The sequence below is a fragment of the Gymnogyps californianus genome, chromosome 18 (assembly GCF_018139145.2).
Source record: "Gymnogyps californianus isolate 813 chromosome 18, ASM1813914v2, whole genome shotgun sequence".
NCBI lineage: Eukaryota > Metazoa > Chordata > Aves > Accipitriformes > Cathartidae > Gymnogyps > Gymnogyps californianus.
The window spans coordinates 9,316,815-9,339,108 of record NC_059488.1 but is presented as its reverse complement, the minus strand read 5'-3'; the positions used below and the strand labels follow the sequence as shown (position 1 = coordinate 9,339,108).

At 49.3% G+C, this 22,294-nt stretch overlaps 1 protein-coding gene across 1 annotated transcript; it reads right to left on the bottom strand.

The window, feature by feature from the left end:
• Positions 1-3,106: 3,106 nt before the first annotated feature.
• Positions 3,107-7,161, bottom strand: PPP1R26 (protein phosphatase 1 regulatory subunit 26). Its single transcript, XM_050908088.1, is given in 3 exon segments — positions 3,107-4,172; positions 4,175-4,440; positions 4,443-7,161. Coding segments are annotated over 3 exon segments (4,050 nt in total). The 3' UTR covers position 3,107.
• Between the last annotated feature and the right edge of the window lie 15,133 nt (positions 7,162-22,294).

The following is a 22,294-nucleotide window of genomic DNA, read 5'->3' as shown; positions in this document are numbered from 1 at the left end:
ATATCAAAACAGCAGTCTTCCTTCCCTCCCTCCCACCCTGAAGACTAGCTCAGTCTCCTTGCCTTACAGGAGAGCCTCCGTGTGGGGTGTCACCGTGTCCCCAGTGTGAGCAAGAAAGCATGTTCATCCTATCCTTGCACCATCTAGGGCTCCTAGACTTACTACCACCAGTCTTCGATAGTGGGGCAGAAAGGATCACGAGCTAATCCTGGAGGCTGCAGAAGCTGTGCTACAGAGGATGCCATTTAGAGATACACTGAGTGCTTTCCAACTGAATCGCAAATCTCACCTGCTAAACGCTGCCTCAAAAACAAGGAACCCCTTTTGCTAACCCTTCTGCTACTAATGGAGAGGGGCAAGCACAAGGAAAGACTCCACTTCCTGACCACAAACACCAGGAAAGAAAGGGTTTTGCTAACATGACAAGCACTATTCTCACAGCCCAGAATACCCACAACTTTTTTTTGCCTATGTACTTTGTAGATTCCTCCTTCTTCATTTTTTGTTATTAAGAACAACATTCCTTTAAACAGCCACATCTTTAAAGATCTGGATTCTGTTTCACAGTCACAAGGAAATCACACGCTATTGTCACATAGGAGATTACAGTCTCAGGCAGCGGGTGGCCGAAGACAATAGGAGGCAAGAAGCAAGAGCAGCAGGTGAACCGAGATCCTGTTCCCAGGTTCGGCTAACACAAACGCTGTGATCGTCTGCAAGGGTGACACCCTTCACTCACAAACGTTACTGGCACAACTTAATTACCTCTTTGGACTACAGTCAGGAGGGAAAAAGACATACACAAAAATACTACCCACTAAAGACGATGACACAAACCATAGGAGCACTCTGGTTTCACGGTCCATGGTCAGAACCCCATTTATTAAACATTATAAACTTATCAATGTACACCATTTCCTATATACAAATCAAATTTATCAGTTTAAAAAAGTGCTGTTTGAAATTAGGTTTTATTTAAAGCACAAGGTAATCAGAATTGCATCTTAACTGAAAGTGAGTCAGTTCACGAGTAGTATTGAGAACACAGACACATTGACGGGCACAAAACACCTTTTAAGTCTTAATGTTGATTTACTGAAAACTTTGAGGAGAAACATTCAGCTTATTTTATACAAACAGTACATAGTGCTTCCATCATCTCTATTAAAATTAAGTATACACTTTAATCCTTTTAAAGCAAGGTACTCTGAAAACTTCTATTTTAAAATACCAGCCTATTTACCTATTCCAAACAAAAGGCCCAAATCCTGCAACTGAATCAAGGCAGACAAAAATATATGCCTGTGTAGACTGACTGCAGGCACGCGAGCTAAGTAAAAAATACTTTTCCAAGGTATCCTACCACAAAAATGAGATGATCTAGCATACTGATCTTTTAAACAAACCAACCAACCCAAGGACTATAAGAAGGTGGCCGGACAGTAAGAAATGTCAAGTGACCACTATAAACAAGTTTAAAATGTAACTGCACAACAGTATAAACACACAAAGGATGTTTCTTTCTCTACATGCCACAGTTACTTGTTCTACTCCATGCTACACCATAGTTTGCCAATATTCTGCAAATGAGATCACACCAGGGAATACTGTGAGATACTGGATCCTTTCTTGACTGCTTTTGCTCCATTTTGCAACATTAAGGCCAGCCTCCAGGAAGACTGCTGAAGTGACTGAGAAACAAAGTGATACTGAGTGGTAGCGTGGCTGAGAGAAGTTCTGCAGAAGACTAGATAAAGAGAATATCGGATCAATTCACAGAGACAAGATGTAAGAACAAACTACTCAAAGGACTTCATTATACACAAATGAAAAGGAAAGAACCAGCCAACAGCTTAAATTCACACTTTTTGGATTTTTCAGTGAAACCAGTGCGAGGGCACTTTTTTTGTGATATGAACGCGCTACTTCAGCCCCATTTAAAGTCAGTACAAATAAAAAGATAGTAGTGAAAAATTGCTTTATTCTGGCTGCTGGAAACGGAGGCAGAGAAAGCGCTACCAGTATGAAAGAACAGTGCTGAAAATATCCTTGGCGTTTACATTAGGGACTTCCTACAGCAAACCTAGCTTTGTTCTATTGCACAAAAATTGTAAATGAAAATAAAAGTTCACAGAAATGTAACATTTTAGAAACCACTTTTGAAAAAGGAACGTAAGGGCACTCGATTCAAGAAAGTTCATTCAGGAAACCAAAAGCCATCTCTGGGTAACTGCAGGGCATCAAAATTAGACTTAGCGAGGAATTGTTTCAGCCTTGCAGGCCCAACAGTACGTAAATCTAGCGAAATCCACAGAAATCATGTTGTCTGAACAGACACGCTCCTTCGCTTTTCTCGAACTGCAATTGTGCTTGGAATCATCTGCTAGCAGGAGGTTTCGGGTATTCAAAAGGTACTTTCAGCAGCTGCTGAGATCGCTTTACACAGGACGTGCAGACAGACTGATCCACTTTATTTACTTGAATTTGCATTTGTATTTTCAAGGATGGATCTCCACACCTACAGCTGTGCTGACTTCGCTGGAGTTCTGCTTACTGAACTCACCCAACAGTCCCCAGGGTGCAAGAACGGAGACCCCAGCATAAAACCACGACATAGGCTTGTCCTAAGGCAGCTCGAATGTGAACAGATGTTAGATAACCTGCTTCAAAAGCATAGAATTGCTATCAAATGCTGTGTTTTCCTACGATCTCTTAACAGATTGCCAAATATATTCTGCGTGCAAACAGGTTTCCTTTTGATATACGATTAGAGGCTTCATAATTTAAAGCGTGATTAGCCAGTATCTTCTTATCTACAGTAACTACAGCATCCTGTAGTAATGCAAGCCCTAAAAATCATTATAAAAAATATTTCCTTAGAGCACTTTAAATAATTTACAAAATTCTACAAAAAACTATGTATGTTTATCCATGATATCCCTGTTAAATAGAAGCATTTTTCACATTAGTGTGTATATGATATAGAGATATCAGCATCTCCCACTGTCTCTCCTTTCATGTCTCAAGTTTTATCAAGGTAATTACAACGATAGTTATTTTCTAAAAAGACTGTTACTGTAAAAAAAAAAAAAAAAAAAAAGGTGTACTTACATATTTGAAACCTTACTTTTCAAAAGGGAATCTGGGCAGTCCCCTGCAGGTAGGTCAGTAAATTTTACACAGGTTTTGTCTAAAACTTCCTGCCCTTGGTCCACTTCACAAGCAGTTTCCCTATTCTGCAGGACAGGTATTTTTCCTTCCAAACTGGAGCTGGATACCTGAATTTCTTCCTGCCGGTCACCGTCCTGGCACATAACTTTTTCCTTCTTAATGCACATCTGCATACTGTTATCTGTACACGCTCCTCCACTAGTTTTATCCACTGCTACTTCTGTCACATTTAATTCCTGCAGTGGGCAACCTAAACTTAGATCTGGCCTCCTGTCCTGCTGGTTATCCTCTCCCTTACTGCACGCATGTATACTCTGCTGAGATGTGTCTCTGCTAACTTTATCTGCTTTTACCACTGCCATACTGTGTTCAGGGCGTGGGGGATCTAAATTTGAATCGGCCCAGCTGTCTTTGTGGGTATCTCCTTCCTCAATCCACATCTGTGCGTTCTCAGCTTTGGATGTTCCTCTGCAAACCTTATCTACTTTTACTGCTGCCACACTCCGTTCCTGCAAGGGGAGACTTGAGTGTGAATCCAACTGGTCTCCTGAAGCATTAGCCTTTCTGCAGCCCTCTGCTTCCTCTTTGATATACAAAGGAGCAGCCTCCAGTCTTTCACAGGTTTCTGCTACACGGGGACTTGACACTTCCAGAGTGAGCTTCTGAGAAGAACTGGATTCTTTTATTGCTGTCATACTCTCCCCACTAAATTCGCCTTTTGGCAAGGGGGCTCCTCTTCCCTGGTTAAGCACGTCTGTATCCTGGGAAGCTACCTCCATTCCTAACGCACTGCTCTGGGCAAGCAAACACTCTGCTTTCTGCCTTTTGTTCAAAAGCATGGATTTCTTCCTGTCCCGAGCATATTTTAGACCTGCAATAAATTTACTCGAAATTTTTAGGTGAAAGGTATTCTTTCTTTTAGATCTAGACTTTGCATTAATTACTTTTCGTACTTTAGAACCTTCATTTTTGCTGGGTTTAGGCGGAAGCGTTTTCCACACGGCTCTGTATTAGGGACATCCTTTTTACCTGTTGCATTTCCAGATAACTCACCACCAGCAACACCTTTAACCCCCACCACTCCTTGCTTAGCTTTTGACTGACCAGTAGTATGAACATTAACATTCTCTGCAGAGGAAGCAGATTTCCCACTGCCATGTAACATTGCACTTTTCCCTTCCGTTCTCTGAGAGTTCTTCAACTCATCAGTTTGCTGAGATACCTCAGTCTTTTTACTCTGACCCAGCATGAGGTCAATCTCATTTTCAACGGCTGTTGCTTTGCTTTTCCTTTATTAGCAGTTTGTTTGGTCACTCTCAATAGGTCCAGAGTTGCATCATCTTTTTGTATCTCTGAATTGCTTGCAGAGTCTTTTGCCTTTTCTGCCAAAAACTTCCTAATTTCTTGTTCGATGCTGTCATCGCTGTCCACTGAACTGCTGTCATCAGCATCTGACGCAGCTGTGAAAGTACATCTTCTATTTTTAGCTACCTGCAGGTTATTCTGGTTTGAGATTGGTTTAGGTTTATATCCTTTTTTAAGCTGTAAGTTAAACTCTAAGTTCTTCATGGTTTCTGGTTTTTCATTGGTAAGTTTGACATTTATGTTGTCTGGAGGATTTCTGATTGCATTCTCTTTCACAGCTTTTCTAGGTTTTGAGAGGCAGCTTTTCAGTAGCATGGGATTTTTACATTTCCACTCGTTTTGTTGGAGGCTACTAAATTCATCTAGCAGGTGAGCTTCTGTCTCGCTAAATCTGACTCTCTTCTTGCACTGAGATTTCTGGTCCTTGGACTTCTTCTTTAATTTTCTTTTAGACCGTAAAAGGTCCTTGATAGCACTATCAAGGTCCTCATCACTATCCAGAGAACTGCTCTCATCATCCGAACCATCCCTCTCTTGAGTTTGGATGGTATTTTTCACAAGCTTTCTTGCACTACTCTGAACCTGCATAAAAGGGCTTACAGAGTCCAAGGCCACACATCTGCCATCAGATCCAGACAATTTGGAAGACATCAACTGCTGCTGCCTAGTCTCTTTACTACCGAGCCTTTGAGCACCACAGAGTTCTGCAGGGCTGCTCAGGGCACACCCCTCTTGGAGCACAGGAAAGTTTGAATAGTTACCTGGCTGGAAAAGTCCTGTCTCCAGCTGTTCAGGTGTTTTTGATGCACCTTGTTTCGCTATTCTGCCTTCCCTTTTAAGTCTCCTTTTACGACTCAGCGATAGCTTCAGTGTTTTGGGAAGAGAAGGCTCAAGGGTACCGGTGAGGCTGTTTTGATCAGAAGGCAAAGGCATCTGGATTGAGCGTGACAGGCTGGGAGGCTTTGTTCCAAGGTTTTCTGACTGTGCTTTCAGAGCCAAAAAAGCCCTGATTTCTTGCTCTATACTATCATCGCTGTCCACGAGGCTGCTGTCACTTTCACAACGGGAGGAGGAGAGAAGCTGGGGAGAAAAGAAGGAGTCTGCAGCGAGTGATTTGTTGTCACTTCCCATTTGGGATGGCATGATTGTTTTGGAAATATCAAGGATAGCTTCCGCACACATGAGTTCTGCAGATGTGTCTGCTCTGCAAGAAGCCTGCAGTGTGAGCTCACAAGCAGCAATCTTGTTTTCCGGAGGTGCAAAATGTCTGGCTTTTTTCAGTGGTTTAAACAGCTTGTTAAATTCATTGCTGGTGCTTTCTAACTCCGTTGACTTTGAATTAATTTCTTTTCTCTTGTTGCTTATAGGGCTTTTATGGATTTCTGGTGAGGCACTTTTTGTTGAGCTAATTGTCAGGCTTGCAGAAATATCCGCCATTCCCTTTGTATCAAATTGTTCCCTCTGCAAAGAGACACAGTCTGTTGCATGACCTGCCTCTTTCCTGATTTTCTCCAGCTGATAGAGCTGAATGGCTTCTTCAATGCCATCATCGCTACTTGAGTCAGACGTGTACATGCTCTCGTTGATAAGTGCTCCCCTTGTCTCCCAGTAATTAGCTCCACTTTCTTCTTTTTGCTCCACTAACCAGGGCTGGCTGGCAGTGGCCATTTCTAGATACGCTTGGTTCACTTGGCTGAAATCACTAGGCTCTTCTTGGATTTTAGACTGCAAACACTTGGACTGCGTGCTGGTTTTCTGCAGCTTGGGATGGTGTCTCAAGAGGAGTGCATTACAACCTTGCTTTATAGCACCACAGTTTGTTTTGTTTGTTGTTTCTTTGTTGCATTTTAGGACAGATCTCACATGGGAATCTTTTTTATCCTCCCCAATTACACATCTACTAATTTCTTGCTGCTTCTTCTCATTCAAGAACTGCACTATTTCAGCTTGTATGCTCTGTTCAAAAGAGTCATCGCTACTGATGCTCTGAGGGGAAGCAGGCTGTAGCCTTTTACCAATTCCCAGGTGGTCAGACAGGTACTCTTCAGAGAGCATCTCAGCTTTAAATTTCACAGGGAGAAGGTTACTAGCCATTTTGTTCTGGGAGAACGCTCTCTTAAACCTTTTGTCTCTGCTTATATTCTCAGAACACTCTGCATTCCTTTGCAACGACTGGTCACTTTTGCTTTTTGCTTTCAAGTACTCTTGAATGGCTTCCTCTATACCTCGGTCAACAGAATCGTCGCTATCAGAATCGAGCAAGAGGGTCCCAAATCCCACATTCTCTTCCACTTCAGTGTCATCCGAATCAGCAGGGCATCCACACTGGGTATATTGAGGGTGCTTCTGTAGTAATGTGGTGCTAGATGCCAATCTGTTACTAGTGCCCTTTTCTCCCTTTTGTTTCTTCTGCATAATACAATCATACTCATTGTTCATACCCAAGGGAGACTCTTGACTTTGCAGGTTGTTTATGATCATCTGAACTTTTGCACTTACAGAGGTTCTAGTGACGTCCCCTTCAGATTCAGAGAAGCAAACGGGATATCTACAATTCCTTGCTGGTCCAAAGGACTCCCATTTTGTCTGAAGAGCTACCAAAGGAGAAGCATTCATAAGGAACATTCTAGCAGACAACAGCAAAGTCCACAACGGAACAGTTTTTCAGACTGGTCTCTCTTCCATCCTACAACAAGAAAAAAAAGAGGAAAATATTTTTTATTACGCATCTACCTTCTAGAAGTTCTACGTACTAATACTGGTAACATAAATTGTAAATTATTAACACTCTGACTTACTGTGCCAGATAATCACAAGAGCTACTCCTCAACATCACTTTAATGGGTAAATCAGTCACTACTGCCATTAAGGATAAGACAGAGCACTCGTCATTTGTGGTTTTCAGTATTTTCTGGCACAACCATAATCCAATTCAGGTAATTATCTTCACTTCCAAAACTCTCCCTGCCCTCTTCATTGAAGGTCTCACTCTCTTTTGCACGCGCTCCTAAATAACCATGTAGTGTGAAGACCCACAAAGAATCACTCTGGTGACAGTTCAGTGCACAGGCGTGTGCGATCCCCTTCTGCACTAACGTTGTCCGAATATTTTTGCAATGAACTTTGTGGCAAGAGAGAAAGAACACTTTTAAGGGAAACTTTCATAATGAAGTGGAATTGGTGGGAGTGGAGGACCCTGCAAAATATTCTGCTCCCTGCGTTTCCTTTGGCATAATTGCCCTTTTTAAAGAACTCCCGCCATGCATAGCTCAGCTTTTCAGTTTTACAACAAAAACAATGTTGGCTATGTCCACATGGTATATAACGGGCGGATGTGAAGCAAGCTTGCCCATGATCTGAGATGGTGGAACACAAACCAACTCTTATTCAAAGAGCAGGGTAACTGTGTTAGCACGCCTGGACTCACACACTAGCCCAAGACAGCTTTTAGCAGTTCTGGCTTGGCATGAAGCACACACAACTGAGGGACTTGGGGCAGCTCAAAGAGAAGGAAAGGGAGCTTATTTCTTCGTGAAACATACTATACAGCAATAACCCTGAGACATCTATCATTCTGGCCTCACTGCAGGATAAAAGCTCTTGGTAAACACCAATCTTTAGGAGTTTGCAAAAGCAGGATGAAGATTATGAACTATTCTTTGTGTTATAGTAGAAAACCTAAACAGCATGAATCCCTGTTTTGTGGAACAGTGAAAAAAGCCATCCAGAAATGCCAGATAACACCTCAAAGAGTTCACAACTTCCACGCAGTCCCACGAGGGCCGAAGGTTTCGCCTGCAGCTTCATTTTGTAGGATCAAAACAGCACCTGGCTGACACAAGGCACACGGCAACCCAACCCCAACAAAAAACTACAGCAGTAAGGTGGTTCTTCAAGCCCATTTCACAGTCTCCCACGCAAACCCAGCGAGCCCCGACTGCAGCGTGGCACTGGACTCTACCGACCTACAAAGACGTGCTTCTGCCTCTGAATCCTCTCCAACCTTGCCCTTGTCAATTATTCTCTAGTTCTGGTTTCAAATTAATCAGTGGCAATAAATATTTTAAAGAATTAATGATTCTAAACTCTTTAAAACTTGTAAGTATATTTATTTGCTACTGAGAATAAGATAACGGACAACCAGGGAAGACAATTCTTTATCACTTTTTAAAAGAGCACGGTCCTCCAACAAAGAATGTAGTATAACATGACAAATGCTTTTGTCAAAATTATTCTGGGACCTGTGCTCAGGGAGCAGTTTTATTGCCATCTTGTTAGTAGACTAGAATATTCTTGAAATCTTATTGACCAAGGCAGGGTCAGCCTGAACATGCCTTACATGACGTCTGCAGAGCGGTTAGCTCTCAACACACCACTGACAACGCTTTTGCCGCTTTGTTTGCGGGTTCTCTGCTGCTGAATGTCTTGGCAGAATACATTTTAACCCAAGCTCTGGACATCCATTTCTGTTTTGCTTTTCCTCAGTGATAATTCATTTCAAAACATCATTCCTGCAGAATTAAAATTTTAAGTGTGGCGATCAAGAATCCCTCCTTGCTGGCTGGTACCTGGAGCAACTCAACACACACTGTTTTAACGTCCACCTTTTAGTAAACTGAAGATAGTTTAGACTGACTTCTGCTCTACAAGCGCCAATAAAGCACAGTGCTCCCGACTGTTCGTGTATTTGGCCGTGAACTAACCGGGGACGCACCTCACAAGCAGCCTGACACGACACGGGTCAGAACCCAAACTTTCAGAAATACGTGAATGAATGCACCATTTCTAAAGCAGCCTCCAACACATTCACTAGGGCAAACATAAATTAAAAACATTTTTCCTTGTAATAAGCAGCTAAGGATTGAAAAGACAGAAATTAGAATACCTAATTATCTTGAAGAAATGCAATTAACACACTTAAGCTCCCAGCTTCATTAAAAAAAAACCCCAACTTATTTCCTATTAACCTATTTCCACAGTTTCCAGGGAAGGGGCAGATGCCTTCATCATCCTACGCCGGGATTGCAGTCGCCCTGCAAGAATTACACAGGTCTGGGATGAACTTTCCTGTCCCAGCGCTGCTTCAAGCCAGGGCACCCACCCAGAGGTGTGGGCTCTGAGGGGGCACCCACCCGAGGGCACCCACGGGGGGCATGAGGGGACACCCTGGAGGCTGCGTGAGGGGGGATGTGAGGGGACACCCACAGAGGGTGTGAGGGGACATGAGGGGACACCCACCCGGGGGGCACCCACAGGGGCTGTGTGAGGGGACACGAAGGGATACTCGCCAGGGGAGCATCCACAGGGGCTGCATGAGGGGACACGACGGGACACTCACTGGGGGACACCCACAGGGGCTGCGTGAGGGGACAACCCACCCAGGGGGCACGTACAGAGGGTGTGAGGGGATACGAAGGGACACCCACCCGGTGGGCACCCACAGAGGGGGCTGTGAGGGGACACGAGGGGACACCCACCCCGGGGGGTACCCACAGAGGGGACTGTGACGGGACACGAGGGGACACCCACCCCGGGGGGTACCCCCAGAGGGGGCTGTGAGGGGACACGAGGGGACACCCACCCCGGGGGGTACCCACAGAGGGGACTGTGACGGGACACGAGGGGACACCCACCCCGGGGGTACCCACAGAGGGGCTGTGAGGGGACACGAGGGGACACCCACCCCGGGGGGTACCCACAGAGGGGGCTGTGAGGGGACACGAGGGGACACCCACCCCGGGGGGTACCCACAGAGGGGCTGTGAGGGGATACCCACCCGCGGGGGACGCCCGGAGGCGGCGTACGCGGGGCCACCACCGCGGGGCGCACCGCCCGCTGCCCGCGGCCAGCCGGGCCCTGCCCGCGCCGCCATGGCTCCCCCTTCCCGCCTTCCGCCGCTCTCGGCCGGCCGCGCCGGGCCCGGACCCGGGCCTCGGCCTCAGCCTCGGCGGGACCCCGCCGCGCCGCCCCGCCCGCCCCCCCGCCCCGGGCGCTCACCTGCCGCCGCCGCCGCCGCGGGGGGAGGTCGAGAGGGGGTGGTGGTGGCGGCGCCCAGCCCGGGCTCTCCGCTCCGCCGGGCTCCGCTCCGCCGCGGCCGCTGCCCGCCGCTCTGGTGCAGGGGCGGGCGGCGCTTCCTTCCCTGCCCCCGGGGAGCGGGAGGCATGCGCCGCAGGGCTCCGCCGGGGAGGCGGGGGCGACCGCCCGGCCCTCCGCGGCCGCCGGCTCTGCCCGCGGGAGCGGCGGGGCGGGGAGGGACCGAGCCGGGCCGGGCCGGGCGGCCCCGCCACCGGGCACAAAGGCAGGCGCGGCCGCTCCGCCGGAGTCCGGGAGCCGGCGCAGAGGGGAGGGAGGCTGGAGCCCGTTTAACGAGTGATAGCGGAAGGTCCGCCGGGGAGGAAGGGGCACCCCGCCGGCCCTGTGGAGCTGGGGTCTTTTGCAGACCCAGGGCAAAATTTGGGCCCCAAACCCGGGTCCTGCAAATGCTGACCAGCTCTGTCCCGACAGGGACTTTGAAAACACACGTACCGGGTGTTCGCACCGTTTACTTTTGAGACAAGCTGAGTACGACGCACAGGAGGAGAATAATTTGTCGCGCTCCCGTGGGGGTGCAGTGGGGGCTGCCAAAGGGGGGGAAAACTCAAAGTATCGGCAAAACACACCACTGACTGTCCCAAACCCAAGGTTTGGGGATGCAAAACTAGAACGGAGGCTAAGAGAGCTGAGGCCTGTTTTTTTCAGAAGCTGAAGCGGTTGGTGCTTTGGCTCCTGGAGTTACCAGGGTGTTGGAGATTTCATGTAAAGAAACAGCAGTTTTAGTGCTCTGTTTCTTCTCTGTTTTGCTGGCGAGCAGGCTTTCCCCGACAATGTGCTGCCAGCCATGTCCTACCGGCCCCGTGCTCCCCGAGCGGAGCCAAGCTGCAGAATCCTTCCTTTCGGGACACCCGTTTCAACCTGCTTATTCACTAAAAAACACAGAGTGAGTCATAACTCTCAGTTTGTAAATCTTCACAAGCATTTCCATTCCTAGTTTCTGGCAAACGAAAGCCTGGTGCCTTAACCCAAAGTGCTGCCTATTTTCTCTTTGCCAGTGCATTTTTTTTCCCCATGGTGCTTGAACACCTGTGATGCTACAGAGTAAACTAGCATCTTTTGGCTGGGTGTTGCCAAAATCACAGGGGAAATGCTCAGGCTAGGAGACGTCAAGCCAACAGCAGTGGGAAACAGCAGGTACGAAGGGTGCCAGGCTGAAAATGGGGTGACAGCTCATGGCAGTGCAAACAAGGCACCGTGCTCGCACCCCACTGGGCTCCTCTGCCATAAGGGGAATTATTGCCAGTGCACGAGAATGTGGTGGATGTCAGAATCAGGCCCGTTATCCTTAACAGGTGTTATCGCATACAGTTATTCATTTTCTGTGTCACTTTTCATTCAAAGCTCCAGACGCTTTGCTTGACTGATGTTGCCGTTTCTGCCACAGCTTTGACAGTGCATCACAGCACCGCAGCACAGCTCAGAAGAAGTTTAACTCAAGAGTTAGAGGGCAGTTTCCTGATGCAGTGTTCAACACCGGTGAGAATTTAGCCAGTCTCTGAGGTGAATCCGTTCTGTCCTTGCAGAAAGAGAAGGTGCTGCTGGAGCCGGCAACGCGGCTAGACTGAACCTGCCCTGTTCTTGTCCCTGGTATCGGTGCAGGGTAGGTGCCAGACACTGTGGCTCTGAGCTGCAAGGCTCTTCAGACGTTTCTGTGCTCACTCTGTGGCAACACATCGCAAGATGTGGGGCTGACGTATGCCGAGTGCTGTGGAACAGACTTCCACCTGCTTTTGCCCCAGAGATGCTTGTTTTGGGGAGCACATGTATTTTCATGCCATGAGGAACTGTGCCCTTTCCTGGACTCCAACCTCACGTTCTAAATTTTTTTTTCCCCAGGAGTCCTCTACCTACCAAACCAGGTCTGGCCCTGGGTATGTGGGACAGGACCATGTTTCAAACCGTCAGACACAGTTATAGACTCATATTAATTTATCTCCTGCTCTTACAATAGATAAAACAGAGCCGATAAGACATTCGCCTGTGTGTTCTTGTCCCTGGGATATGTAATATGCTTTTATATTCTGAAATGGCTCACTTGAACAAGACTGCTGAAAACAGCACAGCCAGCATCTGTGTGCAGAAGGAAACAATGAACTTGCTTTTCCTTAGCTGCAGAATTGCAGCCTGGAGGTGAGGAAACTTTGCTCCTTTCACCATATCCCTCCTAATGCCACGCTGGAGAAAAGAAAGGGCTCTTGTATTCATGTATCCTCTCGGGCCAAGTCAATTTACATGTGAATGCTCTTTAAAAATAAAATTAAAGTCAAAGCTATGGCCAGAAGCCTGATAAATGTTTTTGTGCACATGCAGTTGCTTGGAAGGGGGGAGGCTGGCTGCTGCTGGCGAGCTCTGCTTTTACCAGCAGAGGTGGCATTTTATGGCTCTGCAGAGCAAGTTGCCTCCATGTGCAGCCTTTGACTTGAAAGAAGAGCAGAGCCTCTCCCCGAGGTCCCATTAGGGATGATTTGTCTTCCTGATCCATGATCTTTGCGGAAATGAGAGCAGTGGTCCCCGTCCCTGTGTCCCTGCTGGACAGATGACAAAGTCACGAGCACTAATTGGACCCCTTGTTAGGATGGCCAGAATGGCAGGGAAACATTCACGTCTTCAAAGTGAAACATCTTCCCCGACCTCAGGATGTGCTCATCCCATTTGCAGTTTATTGCAGGGGGTCGGAACAGGCGCTCATTATAGGTGGCTCTGGATACATTAGAGGCAAAAGCTGCTGTGGGTTATCAGAGGCTGAAACCAGAGCTCAGGTGATGGCTTTTTTCTTTTTTTTTCCCCCAGCAAGAAAAAGGACAAGATTAAAAACAAAATAGTAGGAATAAAAGGACTCACCTTGCAGCTTCTTGTCAGGTAACCTGTGGCTTCATGGCCAATTACAGTTCCTACATGGAGCTCTGTTAAAACACCAGGCATTTCTGCCGTGCTGCTGTTTCATTGGGAATATGAGTCATACCCGATGCCAGCTGAGGGCACAGCCGTGTCTAGGACACGAGGGAAGTCGATAGCCTCAGGTTCTGCAAAGCCTTTCCTCTGCTGGTGGCAGTTTTGCATTCCCCAAGCACGTCTTTGGGTTTTGGGGCAAAACCAATCCACAAAAGTGAAATCCCGCTGTGACCATTGAGTTTTTGGTGGAAGAAGCAGCGGGGAAAGGAGGTGGATGGAGTCCAGTCTGAACCTTGACCTCAGTCAGTATTTGGGGTCCGTATATCATGTGGCTCCACCAAGCTTCAGGAGGCTCAAAACTGTTCTGGAGAAAGTAGTGCCAGCATTGGCTTTAAAATAAATCAAGCGGGCTTCTTACCTCTGGTTCAAAACTGGGCTCAGGTGTGGCTTGAGCACTTGTTTCCCTCTTGCACGAATTTGCTCGTGCTACGAGCTGCAGTGAGCACTGGGCGCATCCCGGGCTGCAGCAGGTCTCTTCGAGCAGCAGGTCGCGGTGGTGGCCCTGCTCCTACGTCCTCCCGCCCCGTTCAGCTCCTTCAGTCTGATCGCAGGCGGCGTATTAGATGGAGTACAACTGGATCATGTAGTAACATGGTAAATTGAAGAGTTTAGTTGTTATTTAATAAATGCCAAGGAGACTCATGAGGCCTTGAAGTTGTAATAGAAAGATCTAATTTAAAAAAAAAAAAGAACAGAGATGCCCGTGAAAGCTGCCAGCAAACGGCGCTGGGTATTCAACATTCCGATTTACCCTCTGAATGAAGCAGAGATGGTGTGAGCTTCCTCACAGCAGGGCTGGATGCTGCCCGGGGAAGCAGCATCTGGGGCAGGAGGAGGTCCGAGGGCAGGAGGAGGTCTGAGGGCAGTTCTCGGTGGAGCTGAGTCCCGGGAAGCTCTGCTGTGTCTTGCCTTAGAAGGCACTGTTGCTATAAATTGCCTTTGGATGCCAGGGTTTTTTTAAGAAAAGAGACTCACCGGCTCCATGAAGCACATCCAGTGGCAAGTACAGCACAGAGGCACGGTTACAGAATACATTTAATGTTTTTGAGTCAAATCTGGTGAACTTCCCGTTCATTACTGACCATTATGCAAAATGTAGCTGAAGGTCTCTGTGGAGCACAACCATCTGGTTTTGAAGATGTCCCTTTTCAGTAGTAACTCCCCGTGTATCTGGCATAAGAATACAACCTCAGAAATACAATTTAGTGCTAAGAGGTTTGATCGCAACCGTGACCTTTCCTTGCTATCATATAGCAGAGACCTGTAAAATGTCAAAGGAAATGGCACCTCTCTCATATCCTGTACCTAGAACCTTTTAATAGTTTTCATACAACTCACTGCTATCGAGGTTAAATTATACATTTTTCATGTTTACAAACATGGAAATGTGCCGTCTGGGCTCTTAAGAGTTTTCTTTACAGAAGTGTTCCCTTTCCGTTCAGCTCCGTGGGCTTTGCTCCGAGGCAATGCTGTCTATATTCCCACAAGGACATTTCCAGCCGGATCCTGTTCTTGTCACAATTCTGCTTGTGCCCATTAGGTGTCAGACTGTTATCGGCACAGTCCTCTCCAGTTTCTGGGGCTTCGAAGAGAAGAGAGGCGAGTATGAGAAGCCAGGAGCTGGTATGGCTTGTCTAGGGTGCCGGCTGCACGCTCACCTATGGGTCCTATCTGCCTTTCTGGGGCAGACTGGGTGGTGTGGTGCTCACTGGGCCACCAAACGGGGACCTTCTGCTGGCCTTGGCCCAGGCTTTGCCAGCTGTGGTTCCTCCAGAGCCACTGCCAGCTCATCCCAGGGCTTCAGGCTGAGCATTCACAGGCAGCGACTCCTGCCCCAATACTGCAGGGTTTTGCAGTGCGTTTGTATTTTAGATCACGTGTAATTGCATTCCTCAGGTCAGCTCTTCGTATTGCAATAGCTCCTTCCTTCTGCTCTCGGATCTGCAGGGTCACTGAGGCACTGCCAGAGCAGTGACGGGCCTCTTTCCACCTTGTCCATCATCCTCTTGGGGATGAGCAGTTGAAGGTGAGTGTTGAAGGTTGGTGCCAAGCCATGCCAGCAGCATGAGTGCAAGGTGCCGGGACAGCTCAGATATTTCCTGCATCTCGGGGCTTGGGAGCACTGATGAACACATGGGGATTCATTCAGAGACAGAAAGTCAGTCTTTTTTTTTCTTTTTAATGAACCATGTGCAGAGTTTCCCACAGCAACACTTTGATTTCAGCCACAAGCTGGGATATAAACACAGGCATTAGGTGCCATGAGCCAAGGTGGACGGTGATGAAAAGGGGTCTGTGAGCTTTAAAATGGCCTATTTAAAGGGCAAGATCAAAGATGACAGTGGCATAGATATCTTCCCTGCTACACGAAGAAAAGCCATAATGAAACTGAGATGCTGCGCTTGCTATATATTTCAAAAGGAAACTGTTCTGCTTTGCCTTTGCGCTGCAATTGCTGAGAGCTTTCAGGGGGCTGGGGGAGAAAAGAAAACACATTGCGCTCCAGCTCCCCTCATTATTGCTCCTCCGACTCTGCTGCTGAGAAGTCCCAGCACAGCCGTGGACTTGTCCATCTGCAATTATCATGTCTTGCATTTACAGACAAGCCTTTCCTGACCGGCTGCTCGCTCAAGAGCATCCCTGCAGCCACCCGTGAGGCAAGGGACTGCCGGACGACTTCTGTGGAGCAACTCCCAATTCCCAGCAGAGCCGTCCTGAGCGCCGTCCCAGCCCCCATTAGCTCTAAGCCAGTGTTTTTAAAAGGCATCTTCACATGTAGGAAAGCTTTTCAGATCACCTTCAAGGAGTACTCTATTTTTAGCATCTGTGGACTCTCTTGGCTGCAAACAAGCGAAACCTTTCTGCGGTGAATTCACAACAGGGCAACTGGCAGGTGTTCAAAGTCTCCGACTGAAGCGTGGCACAAAGGGAGCGACTTCTCCCCGAGGTCCCCATGGAGCGGGTTGAGTCCATGCTGCCACCACGGGACGCTGCCTGCCCGGTCACCCTGGGGTGGGCAGTGGGGAAGGCAGGGGCCAGGGCTGCGGTGCACAGCGAGTCTCATTCACCGACGCCTTTGCAATTGCAAAATGCGTTTTGCGCAAGCAGGCTTTGATTAAGGATTTGCAAACAACTGCTGTTTGGTTCAGTGGCCAAAATGCTTCCTTAAACGAGTTTGGGATCAAACCAAAGATCACCACTGTTTTGAATTTTCATCAAACTGAAAAAACATGCTGGGCCAGAGAGTCCGTGCAATCCTTTGACTTGGGTTCTTCTCCAGCAAACCAGCACAGAGCAAATTGCCCTCAGCAGAGCAGCTATACAGAGCGAAAGCCTCCCTGCTGCTCTGCAGGGTGAAGGGACCTCCCAGGAGCAGTTTCAGGCTGGTTGAAGCAGCATTTGGCAAACATGCTAATAGTTATTTTAAGTATTTATTTTTCCCCAGTCCTCATTCTGCTCTCCCTGTGGGCCAAAGTCACCTCCCAGTGCTCCAGCCAAGAGAGGCGGAGGGCAGGAGCCCTGACCACCGTTGCTTTGTGCTAGCTGCAGCTGCACACACTCCACGTTCACACCTACGTACGCTCCTGCTTTTACATGGGGCTTTTAGGGCCATGGCATATGTCCAGTGATGGTAATTTTGGACTAAGTGCAGTGTCAGATTCACCCTCCCATTCTGCAGAGCTGTCAGGGATGGAGGAGTATTGACTGGGCACCGCAAATGCCTTCAGTGCAACAGATCCATAACAGCTTTGGAAACAGAGGAGGAGATCAAATCCTGTCCTTCTGGTAAGCGTTAAGAAAAACATGATATTTAGAGAGGCCCTTTCTCCTGGATGGGGCTTGTGCGGCTGGCATTAATGGACAGCCCTTTTGAAGTGTTTCCTCATCCTGGTCTTGAATCCCCTGGCAGTGGTCTGAGCCCCTTGGAGAACGACCCAAACCCTCTCCGATCCGTCCAGCACCCCTAGGGCAGCTGGCTCCATGGCACCAGGAGGCTGGGAGCTGCCAAGCTGAGACGACAGCGTGGGGCTACAAACCTTCACCCAAAATGTGGCTCACAGAGATGGTCCAATGATGCACCCGATACCTGGCACTGCCCTGACTGGCCTGGGAGAATCAGAGGGGGAAAAAAAAAGCCCATTCCCATTACCTGATGTGCTTGGCATTTTGCTTGCTCGTCACTGCACCCTACACTGTGCAGGGCGAGGGCTGGATTTGACCCTTGGCCAGGCTTCCCTGCCTGCCATCCAGCTTGGCCGAGGCTCAGAAAACCCACGAACGTGGAAGGGAAGGAGAGGAGGCAGCGCCCTGGGCTCCCGGCACTGCCTCAGGCGTGCATGCAGCCGTGCGTGGGACGGGAAAGCCAGAGCAGCTTGCAGACGTACGTGCCGCAGACCAGGAGGAAGGAACCGGCTGCGAGGGGCTCGTGGGAGGAGGAGGAGGAAACTGAGTGTCAGCAAACGAGGCAGATTGAGAGCTGAGATGTGTTAGTGGTTGTATTTGGGATATGATCAACGTTTCCTTGTGACTTGCACAATCTGCAGGGGCCTGAGTGGTACAAAAAAAAAATAAAATCAGTGGGCATGGAGCTCCTACATCCCCTTATGCTGCAGGAGGCTGCAAAGGAGGGTGAAGCCCTCACACCCTGTGCAAGGGCAATGCAAGTCAGAGCATGGGCTCATCTGGCTGCTGTGGGGCAGGAGGTGGGCGAGCTGGTGGGTGGCAGAGGGCAGCCCCCCGGTCCTGGGAGCTGGTGCATGCATGGCTGGCGGGTGCTGCCGGCACAGCCAACCCATGGTGTGCAGCCTCCTTTTCCTTGGGATACCTGTGGGTATGGCCCTGATGGTTTGGTCCCCAAAGCTCTCTGTGGGGACATCTCCAGCACGATGGAAGAGCTGCCCTCAGCAGAAATCTGGCACTTGTTTGGAGCGCTGGGCAGCGGCTTGGCCTCGGCACCCTGCGGAAAGGGGAGCCGGGAGCGCAGAGAGGAGCAGTGCTGCTGCCAGGGAGGCAGGAGGGGGGGCCTCTTCATCACCCGCTTGCATCTCCACCGTGGTAATTCATATGAGTGTCACTGGCACATCTGTTCAGAGAGAGAGAAGTAATACAGGTCCAGCTGAGCGATGAAATTGCTTTCAGGGCTGTTGATTCCCGGCTCAGGGGTGTGCGGTCAGCTTGACTGCAGACTGGGGATTTTTAATTTATTTTTTCCCCTCTCCTTGCCCTGTTCCTTGCAGCCAGCAGAGATCAGTCACATGTAAAGCAGATAGGGCCAGCATCTTTGAATCCTATTCCCCCTCTTCCCATTCTCTGGGAAAGATGGGCCATCTGGGCTCATTCGTAAGACCCTGAAATCGCTCACACTGCGCCTCGCTGAAGGATTTGCATCTCACTCATGACCAGGCTGCTCTGCTTATCCTTTTCCTATAGCCTCTCTGCCTGCCTGGATTTGGCCTCTGCTCTGGGACCGGTACCCGTTTCTCCTCTAGATGGTGCAACTGCCATTGAACACAAAAAAAGCACCGAGATGCAGCCAGACCCCAGCCCCTGCAGCAGAATGTGGGGTGCAGCCAGCCCTGGGGTCTGCCCTCAGCTCCCCGCAACCCCTTCCAGGTCTCTCCCACTGGCAGAATGGGTGCTGCGGGGCACAGACCCGCGTGGATTACCCACCCGAGGGTCTGTGCCAGATACCTGTGGAGCATCATTACTCCACCAGTCGCGGGCACTGGGCTACGTGGAACCGAGGGGATGAGAGATCCGTCTCCTGCTATTGCTGGCATCTCTGCCCTTGGCAGAGCATGTCCCAGCAGTGCCTGGGGGAGATGCTGGCAGGGCACAGCGGAAGGCAGAGGAGAGGGGACAGATCCTGGGGGTGACCCCGTGCCTTGCGGCAGTCAGGCTGTTTCCGTTCATGCCGGGTGCGAAGCGGGCCGGCCGGAGGAGCCGCAATGCCATCATAGTCTTTTGTTAGAAACCCCGCTCGCCTGCCATCCCCTGACTCATCTCCAGGCGAGGAGGGATGCGGCTGCCAAACCCGCATGGCTGGGCAGGAGAACGGCCCCTGCAACGGGCAGCTTGAGCCTGGTACACACTGAACCGTACCGTCCCACCTGGAGATCCAGCCTCTCCACCCATCTGACGGCAGCAAGAAGAACACACACACAGATGCTCTTCTTCTCCAGGGCCACCACTATAGGAGAGCCATCTCCTCGCAGCAGCAGGGCATTTATGGCTTAGGGGTTGCATCAGGGCAGAGTGAGCTCAGCGGGGTTTGCCAGCCCCCGTGAGCAGGGGAGGACAGCCATCGGCGAGCTGAGCAGATTGGATTTGGGACCCTGCAGATGCAAGGGGAATCCTAGGCACAGTTCTCCCTGCAATACTCCCCATTTGTTTAGGCTAAAACCAAATAAATGCAAGCTTAATGATTTGAGTGAAACAATAGGAGAGATTCCAGCATAAAGAAAGATTTCCTCCTATTAAGCTTTGCTGACAAGCTTTAGAGCCTGTATTTTAAATAAATGTTATGGGTGCATTTAAAAACACACCATATGTTCTCCTGCAGATCTTTCTGGTAGCTGCTATAGCGTGGCTCTCGACTGGATCTCCTCCTCCCCGCACCGTCAGCTCGCCTGGGTGTGTTTTGCCGTGCCGCCCACGGTGCCGAAGCTGGAACAGAGCCCCATGCCCCGACTCCTCCTCGCACCGGTGAAGAAGCCGTGTGCGGGACTCCCCGTGCCCCGTGGCATGGGCACTGGCGTGTTTCTTGAAGTCTCTGCTGTGAGCATGAGTTATGAAATAAACTCCTATTAAAGGTCAGGGTGTTTTTGCCAGAGAGCTGATTAACTTGCTGGGGACCTGCACCGCATCCCTGCCACGATTCCCGCAGCTCTGCCAGCTGCAGCTTCACCCTAATTTTTGGGAAGCACCGCGAAACCCACCCAGGCCTTTTCTGTCTCCAGCGAGGTCAGGGAGCATGCTCCCAGCGGGAAGGATGAGCAGAGGGAAGGAAGGGCCTGGAACCGCAGCAGGATTTCGGATTTCTTAGTTCCCCCCGACCGCTGTAGATGGCACTCCGGCCCCGCCACCCGCCCAGCTGCCAGCGAGCTGTAATGCATGCTGGCAAGGAGTCAGGGGATGAGCTCTAAGTTTACAGCAGATTTTCCCTTCTGACAGATTACTGCTTCATTTGTAAGAGGAGAACTTCTCATTAAGTACATTTTTGACATTTTGTTGAGAGGGGGGGAAAAAAAATAAAATCCTCGTGATGCCGAGCGCGCTGGAGCGTGAGCGCGGCTGAGTCTTCGCAGGTTTGGGGGCTGGGTTGAGGGTTTGGGTTTTTTTTTTTTCACTTTGGCACCAAAGTCCCTTTTCATAATTATTCAGCTCCGAGCACAATTGCTGCGGGTGGGAGGCATGTTTAAAACAGAACCCAGCTGAAAAGCCAGGAGGACTTTGTGGTGGTGAAGTGGCAGCTCTCCGTTCCAGCAATGCTCGGATTTCAATGCTAATCCAATAAGGTTTGATTAAAGTGTATTTTCAAGGCAAAATCAAATCTAACTGCTATTATCGTTGCTCTCAGTGCTGTGTGAGTGCCTGGGCATGCCAGGCTTTTGCTGCGCTTGGGGCTGGCGATCACAAGCACGAAGCTGGTCCCGGCTCTGCCAGGAACCCATGGCTGCGTGCCGGGGACCTGGGAACGTCCCCTGTAGGGACCCGGTTTGCCTTGGGTGAAGCTCTGCTCTCGCCAGGCTCCCTTTGCAAGCTGTCCTAATCGTTAGGACAGAACGAAGACTAATTTTAGTGATTATGCACATCAGCCTTGATGGGAAACTCCGGAGTGAGGTTGTTATCGCTCTTTTTTCCAGGGTGGGGAATAACCCTTTTGGAAAATCCTTCTTCTTGCACAACCATGAATCTTTCTTCCCCTTGGGTTTCTTTCAAGTGAAAAAAATGCTGAGCAAGGTTGTTGCCATGAACTCCTAGGACATTTTCATTGATCCAAATCATACTTTTAGAGAGAGCAAGTATCAAAAAGCACTGGGTGACGTTATAGCTGTATTTTAATTATGAAAAATGTTGCAAGCAGCTTAAAGAAAGCAAGTGCTTCACAAGAAAAAAAGCATTTCACTTCTTTTCTCTCAGAAAACACTTTTTCTCATTATCCAAGCTGCTGAAACCATGCGCTCCTCAGGGGCAAGGACCGCGCTGGCCTTTCCCAGCTTGCGCTGAGCGCAACAACATCAACAACAAAATTGTATTAAAGTGCCCTGAGATTTTTCTCTCCTGCACTAATTGCCTTTCCGGCCTGGACTCTTCCCACCCCCAGTGCAAACACAGGTATAAATCACCTTGCTGTTGTTGCTTTGTACAGCCCAAGCAAAAGGCGGCCGCCCCGGCGATGCCCAGCATTCCTGCAAGGAGCTGCTCTCTTGTTTAGGTGCTTTCTTCGAGGAACGCTTTTTAATCAGCTTTTGAAAAACATTTGGAAACCTGGTTTCCTTGTATTAACAGCTGCAGATGCCCGGTTCCTCTCGCTGCTCTCTGCCCCGTCTGCCTTTCAAAGCTGGGACAAACCCTCAGCCACTGGCGGTTCAAACCTTGCCCCTTCCCTTTGCTGGTCCCTGGGGGATGTCAGCCGTGGCGGTGACACGGGCTGGCAGAGGTGGCTGCAGGAGCAGCCCGAAGCGGCGATGGGCTCGGGGCTGAGCTCATC